Source organism: Camelus ferus, chromosome 8, assembly GCF_009834535.1.
Source record: "Camelus ferus isolate YT-003-E chromosome 8, BCGSAC_Cfer_1.0, whole genome shotgun sequence".
Classification (NCBI taxonomy): Eukaryota; Metazoa; Chordata; class Mammalia; order Artiodactyla; family Camelidae; genus Camelus; species Camelus ferus.
This window is the reverse complement of record NC_045703.1, coordinates 35922238-35942742: the sequence shown is the minus strand read 5'-3', so window position 1 is coordinate 35942742 and position 20505 is coordinate 35922238. Positions and strand designations below refer to the sequence as shown.

At 38.3% G+C, this 20505-nt stretch overlaps 1 protein-coding gene across 1 annotated transcript in view; it reads left to right on the top strand.

The window, feature by feature from the left end:
* The window catches only part of ROS1 (ROS proto-oncogene 1, receptor tyrosine kinase), a 106899-nt gene that overhangs the window by 29325 nt on the left and 57069 nt on the right, over positions 1 to 20505 (top strand). The window contains 14 exon segments of the mRNA XM_032484769.1: positions 31 to 232; positions 888 to 964; positions 2452 to 2574; positions 2741 to 2925; positions 3674 to 3771; positions 4682 to 5178; positions 6568 to 6780; positions 7506 to 7616; positions 8652 to 8830; positions 10910 to 11101; positions 14901 to 15001; positions 19210 to 19424; positions 19737 to 19897; positions 20262 to 20406. Coding sequence (XP_032340660.1) covers positions 31 to 232; positions 888 to 964; positions 2452 to 2574; positions 2741 to 2925; positions 3674 to 3771; positions 4682 to 5178; positions 6568 to 6780; positions 7506 to 7616; positions 8652 to 8830; positions 10910 to 11101; positions 14901 to 15001; positions 19210 to 19424; positions 19737 to 19897; positions 20262 to 20406 — 2499 coding nt within the window.

Genomic DNA, 20505 nt, shown 5'->3' with positions numbered 1-20505 from the left:
TGCTCACAGTGTCACCATTATCTCTTCCAGTTCCTGAAACTGCTCCCCTGATTAGGAATATTGAAAGCTCAAGTCCTGACACCGTGGAAGTGAGTTGGGCTCCACCTCAATTCCCAGGTGGACCCATTTTGGGTTATAACTTAAGGCTGACCAGCAAAAATCAAAAATTAGATTCAGGGACACAGAGAACCAGTTTCCAGTTTTACTCCACTCTAGCAAGTACCACCTACAGGTAAGATTTTAGTGGCTCACGACAAATGTAACCAGTGTGGGTGTGGGCATGATAATTAAGAAATATGGCTAGAAATTAATTTAAATGTATTTTGAGAAATCCCATTGAATTTGTACTGTTGGTTTGAGGTTATTGTGGTTTTCCTCAAGTTTGTATGCTTCTATTACACCATCCTAAGTAAAAACATTCTTGAGCATTTCTATTGTATTGAGATAAATATAAATATGGGTTAATAAATATGGGCTAAAGAAGACATCATAAACACCAGAAATATCATTTCTTCATTTGATCCAACATGAAAAAGTAAGGAGGGAAAATTCTGTTAAGAGTATTTTTGTATTAACTTGTTAAGGGGGTTATTTTATTATTGCTAGCTTTTCTAGCATTCACTAAGACCTCTTTAAATTAGGGCATGAATGAGGGTCATGCAGATAGCAAAGTTCAGTTTTTGACCTCAGTGACCCTGAACTATTCTATGGGGAATGCAAACAAGGATGTAATTGATGGTCATTTTAGTGCTGAGCAGTGCAACCAAGTAACCAGATACATGCATTACCACATGGTCCTTTAAATAGAAACGTTATTGCTCCTATTTTTATCTCATGTTCACAGCATGCCATGTAAAAAACATCTCTCCAAACTGTTTTTGGAATAGGTTTTCTATTGCAGCAGTAAATGAAGTTGGTGAGGGGCCGGAAGCAGAATCTAGTATTACCACTTCATCCCCAGCAGGTACAGACCGGGGACGCACCTTTGGTTACAAGGGAACTAAGGGAGTGGCAAGGGTGGGCTCAGATCTCAGAGGTCCTGGGTCATCTGGTGTGCCTCAAGACCCTAACTTTTCTGCCCAAATGGACACTGTCTTTTGAGTACTAGGTAAGTTTTCAATTTTAAGTGAGTCCCAGTATTTGACCAATCAATGTAAGTTGTTAGATGAAAAGTTTTCACACTAGAATTTAAATTTTTTTTAAATTAGGGATTAAAAATGGCCTCAAGTAAGCCCTTGGTTTCAGTTAAAATCACTCAAGATTATGATTCTCATTTATACACTTATGGGACACATATATTCTTTCTGCCCTAACCTCCATTTTATATTATGTATCATCATTTAAAAACCTTTTTTTTTTAAATTACCATTTAAAAAAACACCAGTCTCCCTAAGATTTAAAAATATATCTGAACTTAATAAGTTACATTTTACCATTTGGATATTCAATCTATCAAATCAGTTTTGTTATAATTTTGCAAGTACCATTTTTTTTCTTTTGGCTTTGGAATTTTAACAATTGTATGGAGAGACTGAAGGCTTACTGCATGATGTGCATCTGAGAAAAATAATAAAAGAACATGTTCTAAGAAACACTGGAAATATTTGGGTGAAGCTAGTTAAAAGAGTTTGGAATAACAGACAAAGATTCTGAATTCTAGGAGCCAGTTTTCTGTTTTCTTGGGAAACTCATGTGCTGACTTGACCGCCCCTTCCCCTAATCTGCACATGCGTGCATATGCCAGTGGGTATTAAATGTCATCTATCACTAGCCTTTGGTTTTTTTGGCTGTTACTAGAGTCTAGGAAAGAAGAGGTATTTTTGTTATGCAGGAAGCATCCGAAGGGCAAATTAAATATAGAGCAGGCTTAATATTGTTGTTACTGTGATTATTGCATAACATTTATTAATTACCCTAAAAGTGCTCATCCATGCGTGCTGCGTCCGTCTCCAGTTGAACAGGACGTCAAGCAGAGTTCTGCAGTCCTCAAATTTCATTCCTCCAAGGACTTTTCTCCTGCCTCAAAGGGAGAGATTATTGAAGACAAAACAGAGACAACCAAGGTCTAGCTATATGTGTGTGTTATGCAACATCCCCCTCTAGCTTGGGCTGGACCACCTCTGCCAGTCAAATTCCCATGGCTGAGGATAATCAGCTGAGCTCCTGACTGGGACAAGGTGGTTGAGAATGGTGATACTGCATGTGATGTTATTTTGAGGGCATTTAGGGGCACATACACAGAAATTCTACTTGACTGACATTGCACTTCCCACCCTAATCATAGAATAATGTGATTTATATCACAGTCAAAATACCCCAGTGCCTTCAGAGATAATCTGACCAGCCCCTTCCATGTGCTAGTCCCCTTGCTTTGAAGGGTGGTATTGATCTTTTTTGTGTCAATGTGCATATGGTTGATCTATCTGATGATAAATTGTGGTATTGTTTCAGTTCAAGAAGAGGAACAGTGGCTCTTTTTATCCAGGAAAACTTCTCTAAGAAAGAGATCTTTAAAGCATTTAGTAGATGAAGCACATTGCCTTCAGTCAGATGCTACACGCCGTAATATTACAGGTCAGTGTAATAGAGAACAGTGTTTCTGTAGTGTGAAAGGAAAGATCCCGGGTGGAATGCAATTTTAATCCCATTATTAAAGATTAAAGAAATACATTCTCTTTCATGTAAGTCTTTTTTCTGGTTGCTATGTAATGACACACATGTATTTGCATGGCTCTTCCAGGAATATCAGTTAATGTCCACCAGCAAGTTGTTTATTTCTCTGAAGGAATGCTCATATGGGTGAAGGAAGCTGCCAACATGTCTGATGGGTCTGACCTGAGAATTTTTTACAGAGGTTCAGGATTAATTTCTTCCATCTCTGTAGACTGGCTTTATCAGAGAATGTATTTCATCATGGATAAACTGGTGAGTCTGAGAACAACTAGATATTGATAGTCTTATGATTATCTTGGTATATTTATAAGTAACATAATTCTTTATTTCATTCATTAAATACTCATTGAGGGTTGATTATGTTTTAGACTCTAGGTTAGCAATGAATTGTAGACCTAGTCTTCAAGAAAGCCTAGACTTTACCTAGTATTAGTCCTGACCTACCAGTCAGTCACCTTTACTGTGATTTTTCAGAGCCATGAGTTTATACTAATGATAATTCATTTTCCATAACATATTGGTTACATACTGAATTATCACTAGGTGAGACTGTCCACCGTGATCAAAGTCAGCTGCAAGCATCTTACATTCTATAATAACCACGGGTAACTTTTGTAGGATTCTGAAAATACAGGTTTACTGAAATCTTTGAGAAGACACCGTCTGGATGTGTTTCAAGTTTGCTTCTTTGACAGGGACAGGCTGATCATAATCAGTATGGCTGGAAGCCCATCAGCTTGGATACAGCTTAAACATTAAAAATAGTTGAGTGCCCGTCTCCACAAGCCAGGAGAATAGGTACTTGTATTTCATGGACACCAAGAGGATATGAACTCATTAGGATATAGGATATAAAACTGGTTTTTAAGGGATTTTTTTTTTATGTTTTCAAAAAGTGCTCAATGATTAGCAAAATTCTAAGCACAGAATAGATACTCAAGAAGTGCTGGCTGGCCAAAGCGAGTGTAGAACTAATCCTACTGATAGTACTTTTCTCTAGGTATGTGTCTGTGATTTAGAGAACTGCTCAAGCATTGAGGAAATTACTCCTTCCTCCATTATTGCACCTCAAAAAATTGTGGCTGATTCGTACAATGGGTGAGTGTTAGCCTGGTCAATGTGAATTCTCTTCCTTTGGCAAGAATCTTGGGGACACTTGCTAATAGCACCTTAGTACCAGATAAGAAGCCAATCTATGTACCTTCACATTTAATCAAATCCAAGCAAAGTTTTCATTCTATGGAGCCAAGAAGACATTTCTTTCAAACTTGATCCACAGCTTTCCTAGGTAAGTGGTTTTCCTTTCTCCTTCAAAGTAAAATATGGGCATATGGGAAAGACCTCTTGCCCGAGATTCAGGGACCTGGTTCCAGTTCTGAGATTTGTCTCTATTTTACAGCACAACTCAGGGTCTTATTTCCCCTCAGTGCTCCCCATAGAAGCCCTTCCTGCCTCTCTTTCCTCTTTTCATTGCACTGTTTCTTTTGCTGAGCAAATCAACACCAGTTCATTTTTCTGGTTTAGTTCTCACATCTATCAGGAGGCTGGTTTAGAGAGAATGCTGCTAGCATCCACTTTAGGAAACAGAAATTGATGGTTAATAACAAGTTAAAATTTGCCGTTACAAATAACTATTTTTCCATGCCACAAATGAAATGGACACATTTTAGCTCAGTTTTGGAGTAGGACTTTGAGAAGTAACTTCGTGTCTGTGACCTTTGCTTTATCCATCCGTGTGGGGAAGACAATAATACCCAGTAGGGTATTTTGAGCATGAAATGAGATATTCACTGTGAATGAATTATATGATCTCCAAATGCTCATTAATGTGAAGCAAAGCATATCTTTAGTAAATACCTTTACCAGTTTGCACCGTGGTGAACCCTGTCCTTATCGACTCTGGAGGTAGACGGTTCTGATTGCCCTATAGGTTAAAGCAATGGGCTGAGACAGTTACTCATGCACCCTAGCACTGAATCACCCCAGGCTTCTTTTGCCTCTGTGTCAGGTATATCTTTTATCTCCTGAGAGACGGCATTTATAGAATCAATCTCCCTGTGCCCTCTGGTCGGGACTCAGAAGCCATGCATATTGTGCAGAGTTGCACATTAAAGGACTTTGCAATAAAGCCGCAGTCCAAGCGGATCATTTACTACAACGACACCACCCAAGTCTTCATGTCAACCTTTCTGGACGGCTCCGCTTCCCACCTGATCCTACCTCACGTCCCCTTTACTGATGTGAAGAGCTTTGCTTGTGAAAACAATGACTTCCTGGTCACAGATGGCAAGGCCGTTTTCCAACAGGATTCTTTGTCTTTTAATGAGTTCATTGTGGGATGTGACCTGAGTCACATAGAAGAATTCGGCTTTGGCAACTTGGTCATCTTTGGCTCGTACACCCAGCCACACCCCGTGCCGGGCCACCCGCAGCAGCTCTCCGTGCTGTTCGGCTCCCAACAGGCCCTGGTTCAGTGGACGCCCCCAGCCCTCGCCATCGGAGCCAGTGAGTGCTCTGGCCCCAGCCAGAAGGAGGGGGGAGCTTGAAGGGCTTGACATTGCAACTCAGTTTTGAGAACCCACATGTGACCATTGAGTCATCAACCAGAATCTCTACGTAGCTCACACACACATGCACACACACAAGCACGCACAAAGTATTTACACATTTGTCCTGCATTTGTTAGTTCTGTGTTAAGAGAATCTCTGTATTTCCCAAGTACACCCCAACAGAATTGTTGGAGCATTTATTGAATGTTTCCTGGGAGCCAGGCACTGATATTCCAGTCTGAGGGACTATATCAGCCCAGGGGGATGGAGCTCTGGGGTTGAGATTTTGTACCATAGAGATCTTAATGTGAATTTGAACAACTCCTTAAGACTCTGTGGACTTGAATTTTCATCTCTGGAGAGGCTGTGGTTGGTGGATACGCAGGTGGGCTTCGGAGCCAGCCTGCATGGATTCGTAGGCTGGTCTTGCCATTTATTAGCAGAATGACCCTGGGCAAGTTACTGAACCACTCCGTGCCTGTTTCCACTACTAGGAAATGAAAATATTAATTATATCTTTCTATGAACTCTTCATACAGACTAAATTAAGATCCACAGGTAGAACACTCAGGACAATATCTAGCACAGAGGTTGGCACATTTTTCCTATAAAGGAAGAACCAGGCAGTAAATCTTTTTCAGCTTTGTGGGTCATATGGTCTCTGGAATAGCGACTCAACTCGGCTTTTAGAGAATATGTAAATAAACAACTGAAACAGCCATAGATAATATGTAAATAAGTAACTGGCTGTTTTTCAGCACAACTTTATTTACAAAACCAGGCAGTGAGCCCTCTAGGTCACTGTGGGCTGCAGCTTGCCAAGCCCTGGTCCCCTAGAGTGTTTAGCAAACACTGGCTACTCTTTACTTTAAGACTAAGTTAATTATGCCTGTTTGCTGTATATTTCAAAGATGGCTGAAAATGAATAAGCAAAAGAAAATTTTTTTTCTATTGTTTGGGCTCCTAGGAGGGAGATACTACCAATACTGGGAATTATATTAGAGGTTCGTCATTAAGCATTTGTTTAGTAGGAGCTTGTATAGGACACCCCTCTGATGGTTCCATGCAGCCAATCAGACAGCACGGACTGAGGAAGAGTAGCCTCCTATTTGTTGGGCATGAGATCTCCTTTGATGGGGCAAATTGAGTGTCATGGGTGGAACAGCCACTGTCCCTATCATATCACAAGTTAACCCTGGTAATTAGGGGGCAGCTAGCTAGGAGGCATTCCTGCTCAATTATCCTTCCACTCAAGGTGAAGCTATAGATAAATTTACTGACAAGCTTCTGTTTGCGCTTGCTGATGTCACCCGAGTCAGTAATACTGTTTAACTCTTCTGATTAGGCCCTTCCGCTTGGCAGAACTGGACTTACGAGGTGAAAGTGTCAACCCAAGACTTTCCTGAAATCACTCACATTTTCCCTAATATAAGTGGGACCATGCTTAACGTACCCAACCTTCAGAGTGCTACGAAATACAAGGTTTCTGTGAGAGCGAGTTCTCCCAAGGGGCCCGGCCCTTGGTCAGAGCCCTCAGCGGGGACTACCCTGGTACCAGGTGAGAACACGTTCTTGATTCTGTGTACTCCTGTGACCTTTAACCATCCTCACCTTCAGTGTGGTAGAGAAGGGTGCCTTGACCCCTTGGGTATGTGTTTATTCTCTGAGCTTAGGAAAGCAAATAAAGTACTGTGTGGTATTTATGTTTCTAACCTGCTATTTTAAACATTCCAAGATGTTTCTGAACAAACGATATAATGTCCTTCTTCATGGTTTTCTCCTTTCTTGTGGTTTACTAAGCAGTATCGTTCCTTGAATTCTGAGGGTCTTGGTGAGAGAAGTTGAGGGGCTGTGACTCATGCTGAGTTCCATCCTCCTGGCTGAAAGAAAACGGGAAGATGACTGACCCACTTATACTACTGTTATTGCAGTTGCTTCTGGGTGCTCTGAATAGGACCATGGCAACCAATCGCCAAAGCAAAAAAAAAACAAATTCTGCCATGACCATGACATTGCTGTAGAGGCAACATCACCACACATTCCTCTTCACCTTCAATTTCAAATAGTTACATAAAAATCAGAAAGTATGTTTAATATGATAAATGATTCTGCTAAGCAAATATAATTACTCATATACTTCCAGGGTATTTTTCAAAAATGTTGATTTACTGTATAAAGGAAATCTAAGGTATAAGATGTATATCTAAAAAGTGGGCTTTCTGCGATATTTCTTTCAATTTTTTTCTTTTCTTCTTCTTTTTTTTTTTTTTTTAAACTAAACAGCTACAGAACCACCATTTATCATGGCTGTGAAGGAAGATGGGCTTTGGAGTAAACCATTAAATAGCTTTGGCCCAGGAGAATTTTTATCCTCTGATATAGGCAATGTGTCAGGTAAACACCAAGTCCCCTGTACATGGATGACAGGTTTCTACTCATAAAACTTTCTGAGCTAGTCATCAAATCAAAAGAATTGAGTGTTTTACTATTAGGTCAGTAATGAAAGGAAAAAATATTGACTGAACTATAGTGCCAGTGACACTGTTAAGAAAATGTCAATTCTTGAGTAGGAGTGCTATTTATTATTTCACAGAATGTGAGGTTATTTAATGATTTAGGTGTATTTCAGGAAGGCTTTGATATACTTCTCATGTATTTTAATCTGTCAGTGTCATCTCACAGTTAACAACCTATCTTGCTCCATGAAGTTGGCTATAGTTAAGTAATTTATCAGGAGTTTTCTGTAAGACTGGAGCATAGAATAGCTGTGTGAAGTTCTAAATAAAGTGTTAAGATAGAATTTTGTGATGAAGAAGATTAAGTAACAAATGAGTACTTTTGCCTAGAAGACAAAAGGATGAAGTCTTCATTCTAGGATGGTACAACAGTGATCTTGCCCAAAGGTGGCATCTCCTAGAATTATCTAATTATCTGATCTCTTTGGCCATTAACAATATCACAGCATTTCTGACCACCATTTGAGCTGGACTTTGGGGACAGTGTGGTACTAATGGGAAGAGTGATGCTTTGATGTTGGCTTGCATCTGGGCACCTCCTCTTTTCATCTGTGAGACCTTGGGTAGAATAGATAATTTCAGAGAGTCTTGGGTTTGCCACATCAAAAATGGGGATGATTTTCACCTCATAGCTTTGTTTTAAGAGTTAAGTGCGATATGTAAAGGTGCCCAGGGCAATGTTTGGCAAAGAAGAGATGTCCAATGAATATTAGTTCCTCTCTCTAGTTCCAAGGGTTAAGATTTGGGGATAACATTATTGAAATATCCTTGACAGATCCCTGAAGTTCTAGTGACTGTCTATGTTAGTATGTGCTTTAACATTATGTTGAGGTGCACGTGGGATTTGTTGACTTGCCATGTTTACGTTGGCATACCTGAAAAAATGACCACTATCAATTCACTTTGTTTGGAGACATGGACTGGTATAACAACAGCCTCTACTACAGCGACATGAAAGGTGATGTTTACGTGTGGCTGCTGAACGGGATGGATGTCTCAGAGAATTACCACATACCCAACATTGCAGGAGCCGGGGCTTTAGCTTTCGAATGGCTGGGCCACTTTCTCTACTGGGCTGGAAAAACATACGTGGTAAGTGAAAGCCTGGCATTCTGGGGGCTCTTGAACAATGCTCACCCACTTCAGTGACCTGAACATCATTTTCATGATTTTTTTCATACCTGGGTACCACTTATGCTATTAGTTATTTAATATTTGTCTCTAAACCTACTCACTTTTCAATTAAAATGGATTTATGCGTACAGGAAATTTATATCAGTATTTGGTATATGAGTTACCTGTTTCTGATGATATCTTAAAATAAATCTATTAAAATGTTCACTAGTGGGGTTACTGTGTTGGAGGAAGATGGCCCACTCCAAAGGCATGATTCAAAGAAGCTAAATGAGGGGACTGTTTTCAAAGGTGTGGACAGAGCTAGGAAAAGCAAGCAAAGGGTGGTGAAACATGCCCTGGGCTAGCAAGTGTGGGAGGATGTTACCACCTCCAGGCATAGAGAGTAAGGGGAAGAAGGGAAAGAAGCTGGTGAGGGCTGTAGCTTTAGGAGGGCTGCTGACAGGAAAACCAGCCACTGTCAAAATGTATGGTCTGGCAAGGAGCAAAACGGAGGTATATCCCTCTTTCCTTTGGCCTCTGCTCTTCTGCCAATGCTTCCATTGGCTGAACCTCTCTGGAAGCCAGAGAATGAGGGAGCTAAGTTGGTGCAGTCCATCCACGCTAGGCTCAAGGGGCACCGGGTAGGGTGGAGAGGGCAGAAAGTAGACCTGGGGCAAGATGGAGACATCCTGCCCATTGTCCAGTGGCACACGTTGAAGGAAAGGATGGCTGATGATGAGAATACTGGCCTGACGGGTCAAGAAATACAGTACAGAAGTCATTTTCTAATCAGGATGGCAGTTGTCCATTCATTTATACATTTGTTATCTGTTACCAATGTGTTTAGAGCCTTGAGAATGGGCCTAGTAGAGAATATGAAGTAGATTGCAGACAAGTCTCCACTCTTAAAATAAATATATATATCTCAGCTTTATGAGATATAATTCACATGCCATAAAATTCACCCTTTGATTGTGTTAAGTGCAGTGGTTTTTAGTATGTTCAGTGTTGTTCAACCATCACCACTAGCCCCTGCTCTTTTAAAGAGATAAAAATATATTCACAAATTAATAGAAAAGCATTCAGAGCAGTGTATTTAGAAGCAAAGCAATATAGTATAGTCTGAATTCAAAAGTGCCAATGACTTGTAGGCAGAATGGAGCTGAGTGGGGTTAGAGAATGCTCTCTAAAATGGGTTAGTTTGAAAATAGTTTTGAAGGAGGAAGTGGAAGAGTATAAAAACTAGTTTCAAATATTTGCTCTGTCTCTTATAAAACTGTGTAACTCCGTGAACAATGACTTAACTTCTCTGACCCCAGTTTACTTGGGAAAAAGTAGGAAATAGAAATCCTTTATAGGCTTAATGTGAGGGTTACAAGAGCTAATATTTCGAAGATTAAAAAAAGAAGTACAGAGGGGTGGGTATAGCTCAGTGGTCGAGCACATGCTTAGCATGCACGAGGTCCTGGGTTTGATCGCTAATACCTTCATTAAAAAAAAGAAAAACCTCAACAAAACAAAACCAAACGAAACCAGAAAAAAAAAAAAAAAAAGAAAGAAAAGAAAACCAAAAACTGCAACAAGCTTGTGAATAAAACAGAAAATCACTAACATTAAAAAAAAAAGTACAGTGCTTGGTACGTGATGGAATTCCATAATGGTAGTAATTAATATTAGGGAGATAAACTGGTAGACAGGAAGCAAGGAGAGACATCACCATTTATCGGGAGCCTACCTCTTCTTTGGGAGTCTAATCAAATACGTATCTAGCAGTGTGTTGATTGACTGAATGTATGATTACCAAGTATTTTAACTCAAAATAAATTTATCTCCATTCTCTTTAGAGATATGAAAAGGAATAAGCTTCCTTATAACCTGTAACTTTCTTATAACTGTTTGTGATGTTTCCAAGACTAGGCACATAGGGCCAATCAATATTTGTGGTTGAACAATTGAATAGACAAAGGCAGTGATTTACTAACAATTGCAATAAACTACTCAGAAATAATGATGCCATTTGAAAATCATCAACTGACTTATGATTATGTTTTATAGATACAAAGGCAGTCTGTGTTGACAGGACACACAGACATTGTGACCCATGTGAAATTGTTGGTGAATGACATGGTGGTGGATTCCGTTGGTGGATATCTCTACTGGACCACACTATATTCAGTCGAAAGCACCAGGCTAAATGGGGAAAGTTCCCTTACACTACAGGTGCAGCCATGGTTTTCTGGGAAAAAGGTGACAAATGAAAAATAAGATCTGATCACTTAATAATACTAAACAGTGCTATTGTATAGGTATAATACTGTTCCTGCTTATGGTGAATAGTTACGGTAGAATCTGAAAGGAAGTACTGTTATGGTAAGATCTTGGTACAACCAAGATTTCTCTAAGTCTTACTTGATTGTTGAAATTGATAAAATATATTAAAATATACTACAGAGAGTTTTATAGTCCGCTTTACTTTGAATGGACTCACTCTTTAAGAGCATTTTAACCTCTGTCTGCTTTTACAGTCTTCAGGAATTCTACTGGATATTTTAGAGCTTCCTGTTGGGAGACGATTAGGTGTTTTATTCTTTTCTTTTCTTTTTTTTCCCTTCAGCTAAGACAGCAGAAGAGATGGTTTATTGTACATGTGTTACATTCAGCCACAACTGAGAACAGAACTAGTCCAGAATATTACAGGTCCAGGGCAAAGGACCAAAAGGGCCCGTTTTGATAGGAGCAAGATGGGTCTCTTAAAGGTGGTCAAGGTGATCAGAATGGCAGTAGATGTTCCAGATCCACTGAGACAAGTTCTAGACAGTAGACATGCAGTCCAACAGTATCTAACAGCGTCCCTGGCCTCTGGCTTTCCTTGCTTCTGCTCCTGTGGCTTCCATGGGTGTACAAGTTCACTTGGACCTCTGCCTCATCTTTCTTCTTTTGTGCTTCAGCCTGAGCATTCACTTCTTCCTCCACTTCGCTCTCATGGCGAGGAGACTTCTCAGAAGATGGCGCTAAGGCCGAGAGTGGTGTTTTATTATTTTCAATCAATTTTTGGTACTGACTGCTTTAAAAACTGTGGGACTTCTAGGAAAATTATTTGACTTCTCTGTGTCTGTTTCCTTTTCTGAAAAATGGGAATATTAACAATTGTCCTACCACTTAGAGTTGTTGTGAAGATTAAAGGGGACAATTCTTGGGAAGTAGTGAGGATAGTTCCACGCACATGGTAACCATCACTCAATTGTTAAGCTCGTATTTTTAAAATTCAATCTAACAATACACTGTTATAGAAATGTTTCTTAAACAAATGTTATTTTTACTTCCTCATCATCTAGAAGCAATAACTATTTTTCTTGATCCCTTTAAGCTTCCTTCTAGCTAGCCATATACATTTCTGAATTTTGTCTTTTCTGATTGTCATAATAATATATCTACTGTAGAAAATACAGAACTTACAGAAAAGCATGAAGAAGAAAGAAATATTCATACTATTTCTACCTAGGATATTTCTTAAAATTTTCTTAGTTTTTAGCCTTTTTTGCTGCCAATGGAGATAAAATATGCTTAACACAAATACACCAACAAATTGTTGAGTCACTTGATTCTCAATTCCAAAGAATATATCAGTTATAATTCCTAAGGTTTGCATATACAGATTATAACACAGATATTTAAAAGAAGTAGAAATTTACACACCATATCCAGAGATTAATCATCCTTGTCAAGTAATGGAAACAACCCTTAACTCTATTTTGGGGCTACTTGAGTCTGAATACAAAGTTAGTATTTGTTATGTCTCAATAATAAATGTTAGGGGAAAAAACTTTTATTTTTGTCGAAGCATATTAAGGATAACAGTACCTCAGGAGGAACTTTCTATCCATCCCTGAGGCTTTTGTTGGCAATCTCTCCGCAGTCACTATCTGGTTGTTGGAGGTATTTCTACTCAGGACCGCTCTGGAGTGGCCCTGGGGACTTTTCTGTAAATGAATGAATCATTAAATTTCTCAGCATGTTTGGAGAAATACACTTTTCTTTAAAATCCCACTCCAAATCCTCTCACAGGCTGGCTGGTGGTGTTGGTGCTTGTGCAAATCTGGGCTCTGGTTCCGTGGTTTGATGTCTTATTTATCTGCCTCTATTGATGCTCGTGGGTGTTCTGAAGAAATATGATTTGCTCTGAGCAAAGCTCTCCATCTCACTGTCGTTCCTTTATGTGTTACTCACAGTTTTATCATGAAGTCATAAGATACTTTGCAATATACAGGTATAATAAAATAGATAGCCAATTATTTATAGAAAGACTAATTTGTGTGATGAAATGAGATGATCATCTAAAGTGAAAAGATACTTTTTGCCACATCTGATGTGTTGGGCTCACAGTATGTAGTGCATTTTACCACAGGGTTAAACTTCAAGGTTTTAGTTTTCATCAAAGGGATTATTTCCAAGGTATACATATTACTAGATATAACAATGATTACCAAAGATTTATGGAACACCTCCTGACACTTTTAAAATATGGATCAAAATGGCTGGTGTAAAGAAATGGGGTAACGATCCAACACCTGAATTTGACCTATAGCTTGAATAGTCCGTTGTATTTGAGCAAAGGGAGTTGTAGAATCGCCTTTTTAAGAGATAAACTGGAGTTAATCTGTAATTTAGAACTCTAGTGCATCTCATTATAGACAATCAAACAGTATTAACCTGGTTTAACTTTAACTAAAAAAATAAATAAATCTCTTTCTGCCTGAAGCAAGGACCTGACTCAACTCCCCAAAGGCTAGTGATTGCTAGAATAGTCTTTTACCTTTTGAGAAGGGAATAGGTTGAGTTTTCTTGAAGATGGAAGGCTGTGATTTATTTGATACCTGAAGCTACTTGCAGCCATGTGCCTTGAGATTATTTGTAGCAAGCCTTGGGTAACCTGTTAGCAAGTATTTTTAGTTCTTGGATACTTTATTGTATTCTTTTTACATTTTTCATTGGTTCATTGTTTTCGTTTATATGCTACTGTATCTTGCCAAAGATACAGTCATCAACTTTAATCCTATCTGATACCTCTCAGCTCTAGGTCTGCTATAGAAAGACTCCTCTCTCCGAGGTCAGGTTCCTGGTAATCTCAGCTTAATTGAAAAATACTTATAAAGCCAAAGAAAGCAAAAAAACAAAAACAAAAGCAAAACTCTTGGATTGTCACTTCTATTTCATACACTCTATTTCATAGGAGAAACAGTCTTTCCTCAGGCCTTACCTAGACAACTGGACGTAAAATTAAGACATAGATTGTAACAAGAAGACGAAAGAGTAGTAAGAACTGGTTTTCAGATGTCAGCTAGAAATGGGACTTTATATATACATGGCTCTATTCAATTATAATCACATAAAAATCTTGCCTGTATTATATTTTAGAAATATGTCAGGATGTTTTTGGTTGTAATTAACAGAAAATACGACTTTAACCAAGTTGGTTCTCAAACTTGGTGACACTTTGGAATTATCTGGGGAATTTGAAGACATACTGGAGACTGGGTACCATCTCCAGAGAGCAAAATGTAATAGGATGCAGACTGGGAAATGAGATGTTTGAAGAACTCCACAGGTGATTCTAATGTGCAGCAATGTTTGAGAACAACTGATTTAAACAACGATCAAATTCACTGGCTCATGTGGCTGAAGAATTCAAAGTTATGGCTAGCTTTAGGCAGGGCTTAGCACAGTGGCTCCAAGTGTGGTTGAGAATTTGTATTTGTAACAAGTTTCCAGGTGATACTGATGCTGCTGGTCCAGAGAACTACTAGAGCTAAGTATACAGAAGTGAATAACAGTTCCTGCCATTTGAGGATTTTTAGGAAATGAGTGCTTATACTCAAATTATATAGCAGTAGGCATACTCATATAATATTCATATTCAGTGAAAGGTAAAAATCACTAAGTTTATTATTCCAAAAAGGATGTTAAAGGGAAATTTGTAGCGTAAGTGTGAGTTATTCACAAAGGTATCATGTATTTGATTCATTTTCTTATCTTATCTTCTATTTAGGTAATTGCTCTAACTTTAGACCTTAGCGATGGGCTCCTGTATTGGTTGGTTCAAGACAGTCAATGTATTCACCTGTACACAGCTGTTCTTCGGGGTCAGAGGTAAGTAATATTAAAGGCAATTGGCTGAGAATAGGCAACTAACTTGCCCCTTGGTTATAACCGATAGTGCATGAGGATTCATTTATACTTCCAATAAACATTTACTAATTATCCACTGTGTTGCAGGCATTGTGCTTGTAAGGACAGATAGGTTTGAAAGCAACTAATTACTGTAGACTATGGTGAGTACTGTGAGCGGGTATAAAGCGAGTCCAGTGGAGGCACCGAGGAGAATGTTCCTCAAGAGCCCAGGAAGTGGGTGGATGGGTTTTTCTGCTTCTTAACATAGTCTTCAACTATGGTTATAGATTTGCCTGTGGTCCTCTTTAGTTGATGTATCTGTGTGCTTTGTATTTAGTATTGTTATCCATAGACTTGATTATATTTCCTTTTATCACTATAAAATATCCCCACTTATCTAGGGTAATACTCTTCATCTTAAAGACTACTTTGTCTGATATTAGGATAGCCACAGCCACACTTATGCTTAGTGTTTGCACAGTACATTTATTTCTATCTCTTTACTTTCAATCAATTTTTGTCTTTATATTTAAAGTGTGTTTACTATAAACTGCATATAGGATTTTGCTTTCTTATGCAGTCTGACAATTTCTGCCTTTTCATTGAGGTGTTAAGTTCCTCTACACTTAATATAATTATTGATATGTTTGGATTTAAGTCTGCCATCTTGATGTTTGACTTCCAGTTGTCTCATCAGCTCTTTGTTCCTTTGTTCCACTTCTTTGCATTTTTGAGGGTGAATAAAGCACTTTTTGTATTCTACTTTATCTCCTCTCATGACATTTTAATTATGTCTATTTATACTTTTCTTTAGGTTGCTTTGGAGAGTAAAATATGCATTTTTTATATTAAACATCTTCAACTTACCACAGTCAATATTCAAAATATTCTTCACAAAAGATTTTAAAACTTTACGATAATATATTTCCAATTACTACCCTCTACTCTTCGTGTTCTTGTCATATTTTGTTTTACCTACCCTATAAAATCCATAGTTTTTAACTTCAAGGAAACAGTTACATATTTCAAATTAAAATATAGAACATAAAATTATTAGAGAGCAGCAGTTAGAGGAGAATTTAGGGGTCATTTTATTTCATAGATGAGGAAACTGAGACCAGAGATGTGCATAAATTTGCGACTGCCACACAGTAAATTAGAGAGATGATTGGGAAAGGGTTAAAGTAAAACAGAAGGTACTGCTCTGGGGCAGAGATTTCTAATATTGGGTATTGGAGTTCATGGAAGGCTTCAGGTTGAGTATGAATGCTTGGAAATTGAGCATCCATACTTTTCATCAAATTTTTAAGGCTCTAATCTTACAAGGACCAAGAATTCCTGCTTTATGAAGACAATGTCAAGATAACTTTTAGATTAAAAAATACATTTTTTTTGGTTTATAGAAAAGTCTCAATCATAGAAACTATAAAAAAGGAGTACACACACACATATATATATCTATAATGCATACAAGCGTATATACAGCAAGTCTGACCAATCATTTATTTCATAGCAGCTATGCCTTACAGCTCCAGCTAGTTTCCCAATTGTGAACCATAGAAAACTGGTTGTTCCTCTCCCTAGAAATGTGAGGTATCAGCAATCTGATTGTCAAAAGAATCTGTCTGTGAGATATAGACAGTGTTCAAAGAATCCGTATGTTGAAGGATCAGGGCTCGTTCTCCGTGTCTGTACATTCAGGGGACAGGCTAGCTGGCATTGTTTAAGAGCCTAGCTTCTCAAGTGTCCAGAGAATCAATATTATCGGATTTAGGAGATAGAAGAAGTATGTTTCTCCTTTAAAAATGCATTTCATCATCTCAAGGTTAATAATTTTCCTTGTATGCATGCCTGGTGGAGTGCAGCAGATCTTGACAGGGTTACACAAAGGACAGGCACTTTGTGCCCATGTAAGTCTTGCCTTTTTATCACACCAGGAAAAAAAAAAAGAAAAACTGTACATAGAGACAGGAATTCCAGAGCCATCTTACAAGCAGAAATTTTTTTCTAATATATAACCAAAATTCCTTCTTCTGCATTTTAAGTTCCTTATCTTTACTCTAAATCACCATTGTCCAATATAGATAATGTGAACCACATATATAATTGTAAGTTTCCTAGTTGCCTCATTAAAAAAGGGTAAAAAGACATAGGTATATTATTGAATTATTTGACATTATTTTTTCATATTAATTTCATAGAATTTCAAATAAATTCTCATATATTTTACATATACAGCATATCTCAATTTGTACACTAAATTTTCATAGGAAATACTTGATTGTAGTTAGATTTTATAAAATTTACAACTGAAAAATTTTATCCAAAATACTTAAAAATTTTCCAATAAATCATACACATGATTCACAATATATGAATCAAATATTAGTTTTACTTTTTAACCTAAATTAATGAAGATTAAATAATATTAAAAATTCAGTTCCTCAATTGCAGTAGCCACATTTCAAGGGCTCAGGGTCACCTGTAGTTAGTGGCTACCTTATTGGCCAGTGTATTTCTAGCTTATAGTAGAGATGAGATTAGCTGTCTGCTGTCGTTAAGCATATACTGCACTTGACAACTATAATGTAGATGCCTTTCAAACTCCTCTTTCCTCATAGCCATTACCTTTGGTTTATTAAAGAATGAGTCTATTACCAGTACAGCAACATTATCCAACTTGGAGGTTGAAAAGCGTGCATGTGTCATAAAAGTTGAGGCATATTTAGCTATGTCAGGACTGAGTATATTGCTCCAAGGGAGCCTAATCCTCTTCTGTTCCCTCTGCCTAAAATGGTCCCACAAACCCAGATCTCTTGGTTAATTTGTGCTCAGACTGCATGGCTCAGCTTAAACACCGTTTTCTAAGAGAGACTTCCTCTGACCCTATCAGGTCTCCTTGTTAAGGGGACTGTTTTGGGAAATGCTGAACAAACAGCCGTGTGAGGAAGGCTAACATGAATACAGCCCCAGGATCTAGGCTGGGGCAGCTCTGTGGGTGGTCCAGAAGGTCCAGCCTCCTTAGGCCAAGTGCATCCTGCTTGGTGAGTGACCTTCCCTTCCATGTGGAATTTGGTTTTATATTATCTCACCAAGGAGACTGGAAAGTTCTAATGAGAAGTCAAAACAACAAAGTGCAAAATTAGACAAGTGGGTGAAAGTCCAAAAGGCAAACCGGATCTTGCTTTTACAACTGACTAGGTATGAACAAAGTTTTTTGTGGTTTTTTTTTTTTTTTTTTTAACAAGAAAAAGGACTATGGGAATAGCACTGGTGAGTGGATTTTTTCTTTATAAGTTTCACAACTCCCGGCCATGGTCCTTTGAGATAGTTTCAGTTTTCTCAAGGAGGTCTTATGAAACTCTCAAAACAAAACTTTTTATTTTCATTTTAAGTGCCATACTTCATACTTTTCCAAAGAGGACAATGTCAACACTTTAACAAGATTTAGAGATACCATTTTTAAAATAGTCAAATCACCACTCCAAAAGGTTGAGAATCACTGAGATCGTTTCTATTGAGTCCTAGGCAACTGGAGTAATTTTAGAAACAACCAAGCAGATTTTTAAAGTAAAAGCTATTGTAGAACTCCTCGCCATTGAGAAAAAACTTTAAAAGCAATTTCAACAATAGTCTGTTTTCCTGAATTCCCTGGTCTGAAAAGAAGCATCTTGATGGAGCTATGGGTGTTGATAAGTATCATTGAAGCAACGGACAGCTGTGAACAGTACAAAGTGAAGGACCAAACAGCCTAGAATAATGAATGGCAAGTAGATAAGATGACTAACCAAGAACAGGAGGGAGGGGTGCCACAGTGAGGAAAAATAAATCACTAGGTTGTGCCTTTGATACAGCGTGTTACCAAAAGTCACAAGTATTTACTAAAATCTGTGTAACACTCTTGCCATTGCAGTATCACATTCATAAGAAAAGCCCCAGGAAATTTGCTCTAGGTACACTTCATGAAAAATGTAAAAAAAGCAACTTAATGTGGAACTAAGACTAATGGCAATAATTGTTGCAAAGTATTTTCTCTTTGTTTTCAGACACACACACACACACACAGACACACAACACACACACACACACACACACACACACACACACACACTTCTCTCCAGTCCTTACGTGTACCAGCCCTTGTCCCACTCCAGATACACACGCTAATCGCCGTCGTGTTTTAGCAGCACCGGGGATCCCACCATCACGGAGTTCGCAGCCTGGAGTACTTCCGACATTTCCCAGAACGCGCTGATGTACTACAGCGGCCGGCTCTTCTGGATCAATGGCTTTCGGATTATCACGGCTCAGGAAATAGGTCAGAGAACTAGCGTCTCCGTTTTGGAACCGGCCAAATTTCATCAGTTCACAATTATTCAGACATCCCTCAAGCCTCTGCCAGGTACAGTATTTTATTCCTGTTTGCCCGCTCTCCTCCATACTTTCAGTTAAATAAACGTGTAGGTTGGGATTTGTTCTTAAGACTTCTGTTTAAAGAGGAAAAAGGCTTTAGAAGTTTCTGTTGATTTACCTGCAGCCATTTTACTCTTAACTCAAATTTACAGACTGAAAAAAAGATACTCCGCAGGATATAGGAAAGGAAAAGAAAATTTTGTTTCAGTACTGATTGTTAGTAATTTCTATTAATTTTCCATGTATCTGTGAAGATAATAATCCTAAATTCTGTCTCTCTACTCTTTCTTTCATCCTGTAGGGAACTTTTCCTTTACCCCTAAGGTTATCCCAGATTTCATTCCAGAGTCTTCTTTTATGATTGAAGGGAATGCTTCAAGTTTTCAAATCCTCTGGAATGCTCCTCCAGCAGTGGATTGGGGTGTAATTTTCTACAGTGTGGAATTTAGTGCTCCTTCTAAGGTATGGCATTGGTTCTAGTAACTTCCATTTTTCAAACAGACTGTACCATCTGCATCAGCCCTGCCCGTACTGATTTGTACTTTCTTGACTTAGCCAAGCCCACCTCCTTCGTTGTTCCTGTAGCATTTGGTTAAGATTATCCCTGACAGCCAGTCTCTGATTGCTTTGTGGTTAGTGTTAACTATCAGAGTGTTAGATACACTGGTCTATGTGGAATAGCATGGAACTTACCAACATTAGTGTTTCCAAAACTGAAAGTTTTAACTTTACATGTGAACCAAGGTTTGACAATTTTAATTAATTAGGAATAAAAGATTTTATGATTCTCTCCCTAAGAAAATAATGTTTTGTGCTTATATTTTAGTTCCTGGCTAGTGAACAACAGTCTTTACCTGTATTTTCTGTGGAAGGGCTGGAGCCCTATGCCTTATTTAATCTTTCTGTCACTCCTTATACCTACTGGGGAAAGGGCCCCAAAACATCTCTATCACTCCGAGCACCTGAAGCAGGTACAGGGGTTAAAATATCTTTAAAAAAGGAAAAAAAAAAAACCTCACTTTCCATCATCTAGAATGGATAGTTAATAACTTTAAAAAATAACTGTCAGT